The sequence below is a fragment of the Panulirus ornatus genome, chromosome 12 (genome assembly GCF_036320965.1).
Source record: "Panulirus ornatus isolate Po-2019 chromosome 12, ASM3632096v1, whole genome shotgun sequence".
NCBI classification, from domain to species: Eukaryota; Metazoa; Arthropoda; class Malacostraca; order Decapoda; family Palinuridae; genus Panulirus; species Panulirus ornatus.
The window spans coordinates 16,796,482-16,813,564 of NC_092235.1; the positions used below are offsets into that span (position 1 = coordinate 16,796,482).

The 17,083-nt window shown below is 38.2% G+C and overlaps 1 protein-coding gene across 33 annotated transcripts in view; it reads right to left on the reverse strand.

Moving 5' to 3' along the window:
* Positions 1 to 17,083, reverse strand: part of tou (bromodomain adjacent to zinc finger domain 2B toutatis) — a 1,094,933-nt gene that overhangs the window by 440,659 nt on the left and 637,191 nt on the right. For all 33 annotated transcript variants that reach the window (XM_071667361.1, XM_071667356.1, XM_071667362.1 and 30 more), the window contains one exon: positions 8,356 to 8,626. In XM_071667361.1, the coding sequence (XP_071523462.1) occupies positions 8,356 to 8,626 (271 nt within the window). The remainder of the gene's footprint in view (positions 1 to 8,355; positions 8,627 to 17,083) is intronic.

The window sequence follows — 17,083 nt, forward strand, 5'->3', positions numbered from 1 at the left end:
CCGCATTAGTGAGGTAGCGTTGAGAACAGAGGACTATGCCTTTGAGGGAACATTCTCACTTGGCCCCTTCTCTGTTCCTTCTTTTGGAAAATAAAAAATGGAAGGGGAGGATTTCCAGCCTCCTGCTCCCTAAGTTTTTTACTGGCATTATCTCATAAATAATGGTACCTCCATAATCACCACTTCTTATATTATTCGATTTACACGATTTTGATTTAAATTACCATTTTCAAGGACATAACTATCCTGTATATCTAGAAGTTCCCATACTTGTTTTCTGCATCTATCAACATAATCTTTAATATCTTAAGAAAAAACTTTCCATTCATTTTGAAATTCCAAAAGTTTTAAAGTGGGGAGAAAATTTTTTGTGGATGATGAAACATTAAATAGAAGAGCATCCTCAGTCTTCACATATGTCAACAACATGAGATGCATTGTCATCTTCAAAACTGGTAAGAAAAAGCTTTCCTGATAAATTTGCTTTCCTTAAAAGTGCAGATGCTACTCTTATCAACATCATAATGGTGAACAACTGCTGAAGCTCTAGACCTATGCTGAAGCTCATTCAGTACTTCGAACAGGAGTACCAGGAATAGCTGTCATTGGTCAAGTGGGCAGATGCGAGGAAACAGAAGAATGGAAATGATGCATCTTTATTCTTTGAATGCTAGCAAAGAAGTGATGCGATTTGCATGCATTGCATCAGCACCCTACCAGTTAGGCTCATGTTACATCATGACAGCACATATCATAATGAAAAAATGGGAGTAATTTAGGTGCAAACAAAACTGATATAACAAAATGCACAGTATCGTGACACTACAGTATAAGCATTAATAAAACAGCCGAAAAACACGATATAATCTTACACTTACTCAAAAAAAAAAAACTTGTGGTAAGAGTGAATAGTAAGATAATTATCTTATCACTTGCTTCCACCACAGGTCTTTTATTCATTCCTGTGAACACTGGCCAATATAAATTTTTTCCTTTGGTTCTTTTACTTCTCTTACATGATGTTTTATTATTTCATATGAAGTTTTCTTTTACTTCTCTTATATGATGTTTTATTATTTCATATGAAGTTTTTCAGTTTACCATTTCATCATTCAAGACATATCTCGGGGGACTGGTCAATCAAGAGTACTAACGTGAAATAAATGTGAACAGTTTTTCTTTGACTAGCCATGATTCTACAAGCTAACTTCAACTCATCCTCAGCAATCTGGAGGATAAAAGATATCATTCAGGTCTATCAACTAATTCATTTGCTGATGTTCACCATTCTTTCACCATACCCATAAAACATCATACCAATTTATTCCTAGGAGAAGTTGAGAACTATATCCTTAAAAAAGAAATAGTTTTTCATTTTACAATTTTGTATTCAAGATATGTTTCAGCTGCAAAAGCACGAGAAATAATTTTCTTCTTTGGCTATGAATCGTTTTTCTGATTTTATATAATATATCATTTTACCAGCTCATATGAATACATCTGTGGCAAATTGGATCATACATAGTTTTTTTTACTTGATTACCGTTTCCTGCATTAGTGGGGTAGCACCAGGAAAAGATGAAGAAAAGCCACATTTGCTCAAATCCATTCTCTAACTGTCATGCCATGTAATACACCAAAACCACAGCTCACTATTCACATCCAGGCCCCACAGACCTTTCCATGGTTTACCCTAAATGCTTCACATGCCCTGGTTCAGTCCACTGACAGCAAGCTGACCCCAGTATACACATTGTCCAAATTCACCCTATCCCGTGCAAGCCTTTCATCCTCCTCCATGTTCAGGCTACAATCGCTCAAACACTTTTTCATGACCTTTCTTCCATTTCCAGTTTAGTCTCCCCTTTCTCCCTGTTCCCTTCACTTCTGACACATATGGGATTCAATTCTTTGCAACAGTACTTGACCCCTTACATTCAAACCACTTGATATCCAAATACCAACCCCAAGTAAAAACATAAGAGCCTACCCCTGCCTCACACTACAGCAACCTCTACTCACAGCTCCCCCTACCTCCAACAAATGCATGTGCATTGAAAAGACCCAATAAGCACTAAACAACATTCTCTTTTTTTTTTACTATTTAGGTTTATTTGAACATTAGAGAATAGTAGTGGAACATTGGCTTAAAAGTTCTTGTTATCTATCATAATTAACCAATATATCCGGGTTGGGTAAAAAAGAGGCAAAGATAATTACCGACCCTGGTTCGTAGATAGACATCTTAAAAGGGGAGGGACAGGGGCCTGGAAATTCCCTCGTTTAAATTTTCCAAAAACAGGTAGAAGATGCGGGAAGGAGTTTTCTTCCGCAACGGCTCTGCTTTGTTATAAACTTCTTTAATTTTGGGAATGTGAAATAGACATGTATACAATAAAATAATTTACATATAAAATTATTTTCTTTTAGATTTGAGTCTTTCAAGTTCAGTTTACTCTTTCAGGAACCGTAGTCCTTTAGGGAATGTTACTTATGAGATGATTCAATTTTCTCAACAATTAGAACTTGGCAAAGCTGACTCTTCTTCTCGTATGGGTAAATTAAATTGTAGTCTGGTGGATTGTAATAGATGTTAATTCCAGTAGTTTTATGCATTGCTATCCATAGACACCAATGGCTTGGAAGTATATTTAGGTGATGCATTGACATGTTACGATTCACTTGCAAGATTGGTATCAGAAAGGGTAATTATATTAAACAATGATAATTCTGGCATTTGCAGTATAACTAGATGCATACGTATTCATTCATAAGTGAATGGAAATGTGTGAACTCTGCTTGTGGATTTGGGATGTTGCTTGAAAAAAGGGCATAGTAGGTTTTGGATTATACTCGGTGTTAGGTCATTAATTACATCACATCAAACCCTTGATACCTGAAACATCAAAAAATCATGATAGCACATTCCTATGATCTCAATATCATCCATCCCCAAAGCAATGTCAAACACCAGTCAAACCATGCAACCTTATGCCCAAATGAGCTCACATGGAGCCTGAAGGTTGTATTCTTCAGATACCTATTCAAAATCTACTTTGCAAAAGAACTTGGCATAATTATTCAATCTTCACTTAAAATGAAAGTTCTGCCAAATTGGAATGGCAATCTTAGCACTGCTGATGTTTCATAAAGACAGAACAGTATCTCTAAGTTGAACTTCTTGCTAGTGCAGCTAAGGTTGTACATTATATGTCCACTCATTAAAGTCAAAAAAAGAAAAAAAAAGCAGAGAAAGCATCATTGTGATGAGAGTAAAATCTCATCAAAGAACTTTTCACTTCAAAAGGGTACAGGGAGGTATATTGCCAGTACTACCCACCTGGGTACTGGGAGGTTAGTGATGGCTGTGCTGTGAGCCAGCACTTTAGTGGTTGTCAAGATGCACTCCTTTGACCCGGGGAGCTGTCTTTTCTCTCTGCTTCACCTACATGTGGACTGCTGGCATTCCGTTCATAAACACACGTAACACTTGAAGACACTTCATTCACACAATTCATTTTTCACAACTCTAGATTTTCCTGCCACAAGCACTTTGTGCTCATCCTACCTATTGGCTAAATAATAGGAGCAATAGATAGAAATAGTAGAAAGGAACATTAGGTAAATGTAGTAGGTTGGAGCATTGGATAGAAATATTAAGTCAGAACATTAGGCAGGAAAATTAGACACATTAGGTAGAAGTAGCTGGTGGGAACATTAGGCAAAAGCCCCTGAAAACAATGTGCTAGAGATGCCCTATACCAGTGGCTTGTTAAAAAAGAGGCACTAAAGATAAAAAACGACACCAGAGTTCAACAGTTATCAAGACTCTTTTGCTGAGGCCATCCCCTCGAGGGAGTTCCTAAAGGGAATGGGCATCAAAGATACAGATAGATAGTACTGCATGGGAAGGAAGTTTTACATTCATGGGGCACCCGTCTCTTGACTATTCGCTAACACAAAACTTCTTTAATTTTGGGATAATGTTGATATTAACCATGTATCTATCCACTTTAATCCATTTATCCACCACTCTTACACTATAAAATTACTTTTCTCATTTATCAAAAAATGTATTTTGCTTAATTTCATTTACGTCCTTTTCATTGTTCAACCCTTCATCTTTCAGGGAACTGTTTACTATCTAGATCATTCAATGTGTTCTAAAAACTTAAAGGTTGTGATTAGGTCACACCTCACTCCCCTCTTCTGTATTGGGTAAATTTAAGTTTTCTAGCCTTTCCTGTAACTAAGCTCTCTTAATTCCAGTACTATCTTTGTTGCTATCCATTAGACCTCCTCTATTGGCTTTGTGTATTTTTAACGTGTGGTGACTAAACTTGATACGCATATCCTAGTTTGGCACTTCTGTATTATGTAAACAGCCTGATGAATATTTCTTCATCCATGAACTTGAATGCAATTCTAATATTCAGCAGCAAGTCATCTTAACTTTTCTCCTAAAGTGGGACTCTGGTGACCTGTTTGGGACAATGTCCACTTCCAAGTCTCTCCCTCACACACAAATTTATGCAGCTTTTTCCTGCTAGATGATCATACTGAGGCCTTCTTTCACTATGACCCATTTCCTCAGGTTGAACTTCATCAATCATGTATCTGATCAACTTCAGAGAATGTTTAGGTCCCATTGTAATTTGATGCAATCCTCTATGCATTTCAATTCCCTTGTGACCTTTGCATCATCTGCAAACATATTCTGATAGAGGTCCATACCTTCTGTGAAGTCATTTACATGGATCAAAAAGAGCAATGGTCACAGACAAGAAAGATGCAGAACCCTGCTATCAAAGATGGCACTTCTTAAGAGCTGCAGGAGCCCCTGAATGGGTTCTGGGTTATTCAATATTACAGATAAATCTATGATTCAAAATTCTACATTTTGGAAAACTCTGAAATTTGGATAATTTTGTTTCAGGATCTTCACTTCACAATATGGAAAATCCTCCAAAATTTGGAAATTTAGATCATCTGTGAGGTATAGAGTGAACCTGTGCTTTCTGCAGCCACTTAACAGCCATCTTGTATGTTTTGATATTTCCTTGCTAAAGCCTTGTGCTCTAAGGAGTCCCTCATACTTTGCTTAATGTGTCTATCATTATGGTTCCAAAAAAGCGACAGATAGTGCCTCAGAGAAAGTCAGAGGTCAAGAGGCGCGAAAGAAATTCCTTGCTGTAAGTAAGAGGGTGGTAATGTTAAAGAAACTAAACAAGGGAATGTCAGTTTTTCATTTTGAAGAATACGGAGTTTGAAATTTCAAATTCATGGCCTAAAAAACTGATAAATTTTAAGGTTCTTTGCTGACAACAATAAAATCTGAGCTCCACCAACCTCTAAAGTAAAATTCATTTTGCTCTTGCCTTATTATTTCAGTTTCAGTTACAATATACAGTGCTTGCACACTATATTCTTTATTTTCATTGTTAATTTGAAATTTTCAGGCTTTCCAATAATACTGATATACATAGTACATATAATTTCTGTTTGTTTATTCCAAAATTCAGGAAAATCAGGTCCCAAATGATTTAAATTCAAAAGTCTCCTCGATAAATTCTTAACCAAGTCATTAATATGCATTGTACACCTGGGCCTTTGTCCAGATGATGACAAAATTTTTGTCATTCTTAATACCCACAGACATAGTCTGTAAAATAGCTTAGAAACTTCACTCCTAGTTCAGAAGAGATGAACTGGAAACTAAAAATAAAGGTATGAGGTACCCCTCAGAAAATCAAGTTAATGAAAGAACAGCATATGCAAGAAATATGCCAAAATGAGTATAGCCTCTTAGTCCCCAATTAAACTGTCCTACAAATGATTTTCTTTTTTTACACTGGAGGCTGCAGTCATGGACCAAAGTCCATATCAAGACTGGACCTTAATTGAAATAAACAGAGGTCCATGAAATGGAATAAGAAGAGACAAGGAAAGTATTTAGGAAATTTGCAGGAAATCAAAAAAAAATTTCTTTTAAAATGTGCCATGTCATAGTTGTAAGGAAAGACATGAGATGATCGAGTCCCCAAGTTTCTAGGTGTAGGGAAAACATTCATTAAAACTACCCACCCTTTCAGCTGACGATGGCCACACACTAATCAATATCCTGTGATTTTGGAAAAGGGAGACAGACAGTGTACATTTATCACACTATCAATACTTAAAAAAAGTAAATTCCACAACTATAAGTACCTACCTTGCATAATAAAGCAAAAATATTCTCAAATACAATCAACTTCAGTCTCTGATAATCTCCCAACTTCAGAAAAAGTGTTGAAAATAAATATATATTACCAATCTGACCTCAGATTTTCAAGGAGAAAGAGTATTTAGAAGAATTAATAAATATGAAAAGAAGGTGAGGCAGCAGTTTTTACATGCACTGGTATAGAGGATATAAGGAAAAAGATACAAGTTCAGTGGCCTATAGCAAGAAGGCACGTCAAAAGGGTGATAATGATGTTGAAGTTAGGAAAGGGGCCTTGAGAGCTTGGGATTACAGCTGAAATGTTGATGCATGGAAGAGAAAGTGTGGATGCATTTGATATGAAATTTAGCATGGAAGCAGAAGGTTGCGCCTGAAGATTGGATGAAAGCTATTAGAGTTCCTACATTCAAAGAAAAAGGTGCAAGGGATGTATATAGCAATTACAAGAGAATAAGTCTAAAGTATACCAGAAAAGTGGAGGCAAGAGTGTTGATTGACAGAGTGATGGGGTTGTTTGGAAAGGTAGGGAATATGTGGGTCAGATTTATAGGAGAATGATTGTGGAAAAGAATCTTGCAAAAGGTAAGCGATGTATTTATTGGTCTGGAGAAAGCGTTAAGACAGAGATGAATAGAATGCTTTATAGGATGTGTTAAGGGTAAATGATGTGAAAGCACAATCGCTGGATAGTGTGAAAGCCTTCTGTAAAGAGGCAAATGCATGTGTAAACGTGGATGGAGAATTGAGTGAAAGTTTCGGCATACATATAGGGAAGGAAGGTACAGAAATGGAGTATGGTAAAAAGGTATGGAGCTTAGTAATAAGCCTGTTTGCAGGTGTATTCTGCTGAGAGTGAAAAGGAGTTGCACATGGTTGTTTTATGATGTGTGTATGTGAAAGTAAATGTAAGCAAAAGTAATGGTGTTTGACAGGAGACAATGAAAGTATAGATTTTGCAAAGCTGAACAGAGCAAGAGAAGAAAGTGTACTAAACTGTATTATAGAAAGGGAGGGAAAAAGACAGGAGGAGGTGACACAATTGAATTATTTGGAAGATATCCTGGGTAGGTATAGTGATATAGGGAGATAAGGGAGAAAGCAATACCATGTAGAAGAGTCATTAGATCCCATAATACAATAATGAAAGGAACGCAGGTGAAGAAAGGATTAAGGAACAGCATGGTCCTCCTAACCCTGACCTATGCAGCCGAAACATAGACATGGGATGAGTCACATAGGTCAAAAATTCATGCTATGGAAATCAGTTACTTGAGAGGACCATTTGGTATGACGAGATGGAACGAAGAAAGTATTGAGGAAGTATGAGAAATTTGGTATGGCAAGAAAATCAATTGTGGAGCAGAGATTGGGTGGTTTGGGCACATGGAGAAAATGTAAGGCGTGTTATACAAGGAGAGGGTATCATAGTATGATCAAGAGGGTTGGTATGAGAGGAAAACCACTTCTGATGTTGAGAAACTGAGTTGAAAAGAACTAGAGGGAGAGAAATGGCAAAGAATACATGGAATGGTGTATGCGAGGGAGGCATGTAAGGACTGGGTTAAGTGGAGACTTTTGCTAGGAGGGTTTGCCAGATGGAACAGGCATCAGATATAGATAGAATAGATAAAAAGATAAGATTTCATGTGTAATCTTAATGCAAGTGTCCTCTCTTCACTGCTCCATTATGATACACTCCATTATGTTACACATATTTCCCAACACATGTGTTTTCTTTAAGTGAATACAAATCTGAGTTATTGAAAACTCTCTCCATAAGCCACAACTCTGTGATTTCAAAAGCAAACAGATTGTGCATGCATGAAAAATCATATTGTGTTTGGTTCAGTGTCAATGAGAAGTTCTTTCTATATCTCTCTCTCTTACTAACCTTCAAACTAACCTCTTTCAACATTAATTTCTTTCTCCTCATTAAATTTCTCATAATTTTTACCCCTTTTGCCAATAACTTTTTGCCTTTTCCTCAATCATGTTGTAAGGTAGCTACATTAAAAATCACCTTATCATTTTACTAAGTCCTACTTTCTTTACTGTACAATTATGAAAGCAATTAGGATGAAAAGAAGATTGGAATATTTCAAAACAATCAGTACATCATATTTGAAACTCACATTCACTATGAAGTGAAGGGGAATCTGGTGTATCTCGTTTCAACCATGGTGAGGGTATGTGATTCATTGTGTCATCATCAATGGAGGAAAGTGAAGTAGATTCATCTTCTGATTCAGAATCACTGAGCTCGGAAGAATCCAAGGCACCCGTGGCAGCTTTGATGGTGGTGATAAGGCGCCCATCCACACTACTGGAAGTTATCATGTGTCGTTTCTTCACTGGTTTGTCTCCTCCATTTTCATGTGCCCTAGTGACTGCTAAAATATCAACCTGTTGGTAATAAGATACATAGACTAATTATAATATACTGTAACTCACTATAATGAGTTACAAAATCAATGCCAGCTAGCAGGTAACCAATAGTAATCATTCACACTCACATCAACCCTACTATTGCAAGAGGTCACAGTGATGCACGTGATCTAGTACATGCAAGAAAACACAGGAAAAATAAACACAGTAAGTTCCCAAGTGCACTTTTGTGTAAAGATCACGTCAGGGGAGATACAAGAATGAGATAGAACACATAGAAAAGTCAGTTGATATACAAGGAAGAGACGTAGATGCCATTGGTAAACAAGCGTTACTGGATGACGATGTTCAGGTTGGTGTTCGGGTCTGGCAACATGCCTGTCATAAAATTTTCACTAAGGACATGAAAGGGAACTGTTTAAAACTTTGCCTTCAATAAAGCTATCCAATTAGTATAAGAACTCACTAATATCAATTTACAATTCTTTGTGTATTTAATAATAGAAGATTCAATGATATCTCTTGTGGTAAAAGAGTTACAATTAATAACTGAATTGGCATTACTCCAGTCAATACAATGATCATAATCTTTAACATGATTAAACAAAACATTTGATCCTTGTCCTGTTATTACATTTATGTTGTTTAAGTCTAACATAAAGATCCTTACCAACATAAAATATATCAAACTTTTTACAAGGTATTCTGCAAACACAGGCCGCTGAATTATCTGGTGAGTTTTTGATCAAGATATTCTTTATAGTATCTTTATTGCTGAGGGCTACATTTACATTAAGCAACCTGGGAAGTAATACAAATTACCACTGAAAGGGGGAACTAAAAGATTCTTGATATCAAAGGGAGGTTTGGGTTTAACTCTACAAAACTATCTCTTTGCCAACTTGAGGGATTTATCTACAAAAGACCTAGGATACTTTAACTTGGATCCAAAATAATATATTTTCTCTATCTATCTATCTTTATCTCTGATGCCCACTCCCTCTGGGAACTCCCATCAAGGGATGGCCACAGCAAATGAGTCTCCACTTACGTATTTGTGTCCTTACATGCCTCCCATGTATAAATCATTACATACATTCTTCCTCTGTTTCTGTCCCTCCAGTATTCCTCCACCCTATTTGCCCATGTCACAGATGGTCTTCCACTCACACCAACCTCTTTAACTGTATTATCAAACACTCTCCTTGTAAATTCTCAGTCTTTCCTTCTTTCCACATGCCCAAACAGTATAATGTTTTACCCATTCCACCACTCCACAATTCATTCCCTTTGCATTCCTTGCCATACCACATCTTTCATATAACCTTTCATTTCTTTCTTCATTCCATCTAGTCAAACCACATGCTCTTCTCAAACAGCTCATTTCCACAGCCAGGATTTTCAACCTCTGTGCCTCATTCCAAGTCCATGTTTTGGCTGCATAGGGTAGGGAGGACTATGCGTGCTGTCCCTTAATCCTCTCTTCATTTCCACACTTACAGCTCTACCCTTCATTATTCTATTATGGGACCTAATGACTCTTATACCCTGTACAGCTCTCTCCCTTACCTCTCCTTCCATATCACCATACTTACCCAGGACAGCTCCCAGATACATAAAGTCCCTTATTTCTCCCAGTCGTTTTACCTCATATTCCTTTCTTCTTTCGCTCTAAAAGGTTTTACACAATCCATACTTTCTCTCCATTTTCTTTCAAACACCATTACTTTATATCTACTTGAACTTGCCTTCAATCTCCTCCACTTATACACATCATAAAACACACACAACCTTCTGCAACTCCTCTTCACTTTCTGCAAACAACGTGGTATCATTCGCGAACAGGCTTGCCACTAGCCACCATATCTCAATTCTGCACTCCATCTCTGCACCCCTTTTCCCTAGTTTTGTTTTCAATTCTCTTATCACTCCATCCATATATACATTAAAAAGCCATGGTGACATCCCACAGCCCTGCCTCACATCTACAAGTATCCCAAAACTTTCGCTCTCTATTGAAGGCTTTTGCACCATCCAACAGTCTTCCCCCATACCATATATCCTTAACACCTCCAGAAAGCATTCCATTAGACTCTGTCATACACTCTCTCCAGATCCATAAAACCTGCATACAACTTTTTACCTTTTGCTAAATTCTTTCCCCCGGTCATCTCTATTACAAAAATCTGATACACACATCCCTTACCTTTCCTATAACACCCTTGCTTTTCACTTAATCTGCATTCAGTCACTGCCATCACTCTGTCAATTAATATTCTTGATTACACTTTTCCTGGTATACTTAACAGACTTATTCCCCTATAATTGCTACATACATCCTTCGCATCTTTTCCTTTGAATAATGGAACAAAAATAGCTTTCATCCAATACTCATGCTAAATTACATATAAGATCACACTTTCTCCTCCATACTTCAGCATTTCAGCCATAATCCCATTCACTCCAGGTGCCTTTCCTACCTTCAGCCGCGTTATTGACCTTCTTACCTCTCTCTTTGCTATAGGCCCCTGCACTTGTATCCTCTTCCATTCCACCATACCCATACATGTAACAACTGCTGCCTCCCCTCTCCCACATTCATCAGTTCTTCAAAATACTCTTTCCATCTTCCTTTCACTTCCTCCTTTTAATTAACCAATTCCCCTTCCTTACTTCTCACATCAATATTTCCACTCTTACATCCACTCTTTCTTTTTTCACTTCCTTCTAATGTAGTTTCTTATAATCCCAAAACTTTTCACTTAAATTTCTTCCAAAATCTTCATCTAGTCTTTCTTTGCTTTCCTCAATCAGCTTCTTAACATTCTGCTTACATATTTTATATTCTTCACTCCTCCTTTGCTGAACTTCTAATGATACATTCCTATTTAGCAATCAACCATATGCCTTTTTCTTCTCTTCCACAGCATGTCTAATCTCTTCTGTCCACCATGCAATGCCCTTTAAATTCCTGTATTTCACTACCTTCATATCATACTCCTCCCTGTATTTTTCTTGATTCATCTTTTCACTTGCCAACACTTTTACCTCTCCATTCTTTTTAAAACCATACCTCCACTTCTCCCTGATCCTCATCTTCACAAGAACTGCAAAATGGTCAGAGTCTCCAAAGAATCCACTCACAACTCTAGCATCCAGCACAGGTTTTCTCAATCTTTCATCCACTGCCATGTCGTCAATCAAAGCCTTTTGCTATTCTCTTACATCATTCCTCATCCATGTTTATCTATGGATCATCTTGTGCTGAGAAAAGGTGTTCAGAAGGAATAAATCCCTTTCAGCACAAGTATCCAAAAGATAGCTTCCATTCTAATTTACTCCAGGCACTCCCCATCTACCAACTATCTTATCGAGATTTCATCACATCCCACTTTCGCACTTATATCACCCAATACAACCATGTTTCTACCATTCTCAAAACCATTCATACAGTCACTAAAATTCCTCCAAAGAAGCTTCATTTCCTCCTTACCTCATACAGTATTCATATTCACAGGTCCTTATACATGCATATTTCACAGTCCAAAGCATTCTTTTCACCCACACTTTTCTTGATCCATTCCATCCATTCTCTGTTCCACCCTCCCATACTCTTGGTGATAGCAGAATTGCACATCATTCTTTTCCCTCTTCCTGATGATTCTCACACCTCCTTCCATAACTTGCATTCATCATTTCCATTTTCACTCCACACCCTGCCCGAGGATATAGGTTTCCCCAGTCCATTGCACATCCATGCTACAACCTTTAACCCTCTCCAATATCCCTACTTTTATTTTCCCCAGTCAACTCATTCACATTCAGCACCATCCACCTCAATCGCTCATTCCTCTTAACCCTTGGCATAACTGATAGACTCCAGTGCCGCTTATTAGACTTTTGAGCTTCACCCATGACAGGTCACTGGCAGAGGGCAACTTCAGACAGTTTCCAGAGGTAGAGAGGCTCCAAAATTGTCAAAACTAAAAGTAACAATATACCTCAGATATGTGTCCAAATCTAAAACTAATGCCCTGATGTAACTGGACACCCCCCCAACCCTTAGTTCCACCCCTAAGGGTGTACTTATGAGGTCACTACGAGAAGGCTGGGTGAGACTTGGTTACTCCAGCAAAACTATAGTACCCCTCAGGGTGCTGAAAGTCAATACTTTTCCCAATTCTGAGCTTCTTTACTTTCCACAGTTGCAGCAGTACCTACCTCATTGGTTATGATAGTGCCAACAAATAAATTCCGGAATGCATATTTGTAATGCCCTTAGGAACATCGACTGGAATGATGATAATTTATCTCTGTCATATTGAGCTGAGTAATAATAAATATATCAACAAACACAGGTGAGTTTTCTGTATATGCTAATCTTAAACATACACAGAAAGCCCATCAATGTTTGTTCATATATTCATTATTACTCAGCTCAACAAGACAGAGTTAAAGAACCATCATTCCAGTTGATGTTCCTTAGGGCATTATGCATATGCAGTCCAGAATTTACTGATGAGTTTGAGAAGATATATATTCTATTGGATCAAAGATAAAGTATCCTAGATCTTTCATTGACAAATCCCTTAAGTTGGCAAAGCAATAATTCTATACAGTTTAACCCAAACCTCCCCTTGATACCAAGAATCTTAAAGTTTTCCCTTTTAGCGATAATCTTGCAAAACTTCCGTGGTTGCTTTAATCCTTTACTGTAAATATAGCCTTCAACAATAACAATACTATAAACAACATCTTAATGAAAAATTCACCAGAAAACTCTGCAGGCTGTGTTTACAGAAAACCTTGTAAAAATTGTAATATGTTTTATTTTGGTAAGGATCTCTATGTTAGACCTACGCGACAAAAATATAGTATAAGAACAGAAGAATCAAATGCCTTGTACAATCATGTTAAAAATCATGAGTAATGCCAATTCAATTATTAACTGTAACTCCATTACCATGAGAAATATAATTGAATCTTCTATTATCAAATACACAAAGAAATGTAACATTAATATTAGTGAAGGTCTATACAACTTGGATAGCTTTATTGTAGGCAAAATTTGTAAACATTTCTCTTTCTTGTCCACATAAAAATTTTACGACAGGCATGTCACCAGACCCAAACACACAACCCAAAAACCACCGTCCAGTAATGCTTCTTTACCAATGGCATATTAGCTACATCTCTTCCTTGTATATCAACTGACTTTTCTACATCTTGTATCTCATTCTTGTATCTCCCTTAACAATGTGATCATTACATGAAAGTACACTTGGGAACTTATTGTGTTTCATTTTCCTGGCTCTGAGTGAAACGAAGCTCAAGGATAAAGGGAAGAAAGGTTTAGTAAAGTCTTGAGAGTAAAGTCAAGCGTTGGTGAGAGGACAAGAGCAAACGAAGGAGTGGCACTTCTCAAGCAGGAGTTGTGGGAGTGTGTGACAGAGTGTAAGGAAATAAATTCTAGACTGATGTGAGTAAAACTAAAAGTGGATGGAGAGAGATGGGTGTTTATTGGTGCTCATGCACCTGGTCATGAAAATAATCATCTTGAGAGGCAAGTGTTTTGGGAGCAGCTGAGTGTGCATAAGCAGTTTTGGTGCACAAGACCGGATATTAATGATGGGTGATTTATATGCGAACGTGAGTAATGTGACAGTTCAGGGTATAATTCGTCCTCTCCCCCACCCTATGACTAACTTTCACTTCCAACAGCTGAAAAGTCCACTCCCAGATATCTAAAATACTTAACTTCCTCCAATTTTTCTCCTTTCAAACTTACTTCCCAACAAACTTGTCCCTCAAACCCACTGAACCTAGTAACCTTGCACTTATTCACATTTACTCTTACCTTTCTCCTTTCACACACTTTTCCAAACTCAATCACCATCTTTTGCAGTGTCCTACTCAAACTAGCCACCAGTGCTGTATCATTGGTGAACAACAAGAGACTCACTTCCCAGGCTCTCTCATCCCCAACACAGACTGCATCCGTGCACACCCCTGCCACAGACCAACATTCATTGGGAACCAATCACTCTCCTCTCTTCCTACTAATACACATGCCTTACACCCTTCATAAAAACTTCTCACTACTTCTAGCAGCTTACCTCCCACACCATATACTCTTAAGATCTTCCACAAAACATCTCTATCAACCCTATCTTATGCCTTCTCCATATCCATAATCTGATTATATATATTTATCATACTTGACTGCCATATCCCGCGTCAGCAAGGTAGTGCCAGGAAACAGATGAAGAATGGCCCATCCACTCACATATGCATATATATATATATATAAACACCCATACACATACATATACATATCAACATATACACACATACACAGACATATACATATATAAACATGTACATATTCATACTTGTTTGCCTTCAACCATTTCTAGTACTACCCTGCCCTACTGGAAATGGCATCGCTATCCCCAGCTTCAAAGGTAGTACCAGGAAAACAGACAAAAAAGGCCATATTAATTCACAACCAGTCTTTAGCTGTCAAGCGTAATATACTGAAACCAGAGCTCCCTATCCTCATCCAGGCCCCAAAGACCTTTCCTTGGTTTACCCCAGACATTTCACATGCCCTGGTTCAGTTCAATGACAGTGCATTGACCCCAGTATACCAAATAGTTACGATTTCACTCTATTCCTTGCACGCCTCACACCCTCCTGTATGTTCAGGCCCCAATTGCTTAAACTCTTTTTTCACTCCATCCTTCACCTCCAATTTGGTCTCCCGTCTTTCTTGTTCCCTCCACCTCTAACACATCCTTCACCTCCAATTTGGTCTCCCGTCTTTCTTGTTCCCTCCACCTCTAACACATATATCCTTTTTGTCAAGCTTTCCTCACTCATTCTCTCCATCAGTCCAAATCATTTCAACACACACTCTGCTGCTCTTTCAACCACACTCTTTTTTTTCCACACATCTCTCTTACCCTTTCATTACTTGCTTGATCAAACCACCTCACACCACATATTGTCCTCAAATATTTAATTTCCAACACATCTACCCTCCTCCATACAACCCTATCTGCAGCCCATGCCTCACAACCATATAATACTGTTGGAACTACTATTCCTTCAAACATACCCATTTTTGTTCTCCAAGATAATGTTCTCTCCTTCCGTACATTCTTCATCGTCCCCAAAACCTTTGCCCCCTCCCCCCACCCTGTCTCACTTCCGCTTCCATGGTTCCATTCACTGCTTAGTCCACTCCCACATATCTAAAACACTCCACTTCCTCCAGTTTTTCTCCATTCAAACTTACACCCCAACCCCAATTAACTTGTTCCTCAACCTCACTGAACCTAGTAACCTTGCTCTTATTCACATTTACTCTCAACTTTCTCCTTTCACACACTTTTCCAAACTCAGTCGCCAACTTCAGCAGGTTTTCACTCGAATCAGCCACCATCGCTGTATCATCGGCAAATAACAACTGACTCACCTCCCACGCTCTCTCATCCCCAACAAACTGCGTACTCACCTATCTCCCCAAAACTCTTGCATTTACCTCCCTAACCACCCCTAACCATAAACAAATTAAGCAACCATGGAGACATCACACACCCCTGCTGCAGACCGACCTTCACTGGGAACTAATCACTCTCCTCTCTTTCCACTTGTACACATGCCTTACATCATTGGTAGAAACTTTTCACTGCATCTAGCAGCTTACCCCCCACTTGTTTACCAAATGGCATCCTAGCTACGTCCCTTTGTTGTATATCATCTGACTTATATTTCTTTCTTGTATCTCCCCTGATGATGTAATTATTACATGAAAGTGCACTTGGGAACTTATCGTGTTTCATTTCCCCATGGACTCATAGGTATATAACTGATCATGCGCTCAATTGTGATCCTTTCTAATATCTATTCATTTATCTATTATACATAATACATTGTTCAATTATTATATGTAATTGCAGTTTCCTGCATCAGCAAGGCAGCTCCAGGAAACAAAAAATGGCCCATCCACTCATAAACACATCTATATACATAAATGCCCACATACGCATATATACATACATATACATATCAAAATACACATACACAAACGCAGACACTACATATATACACATGTACATATTCATACTTGCTTGCCTTCATCCATTCCTGTCGCTACCCAGCCCCACAGGAAAACAGCATTGCTATTCCCTGCTTCAGCGAGGCAGTGCCACATTCATTCACCCTGTCTCTAGCTGTCTTGTGCCATGCACCAAAACCACAGCTCCCTATCCACATCCAGGCCCCACAAACCTTTCCATGGTTTACCCCAGATGCTTCACATGCCCTGGTTCAGTCCAATGACAGCATGTTGAACCCGGTATACCACATCGTTCCAATTCACTCTATTTCTTGCATGCCTTTCACCCTCTTGTACGTTAAAGCCCCAAATGCTTAAAATTTTTTTCACTCCATCCCTCTACTTCCAATTTG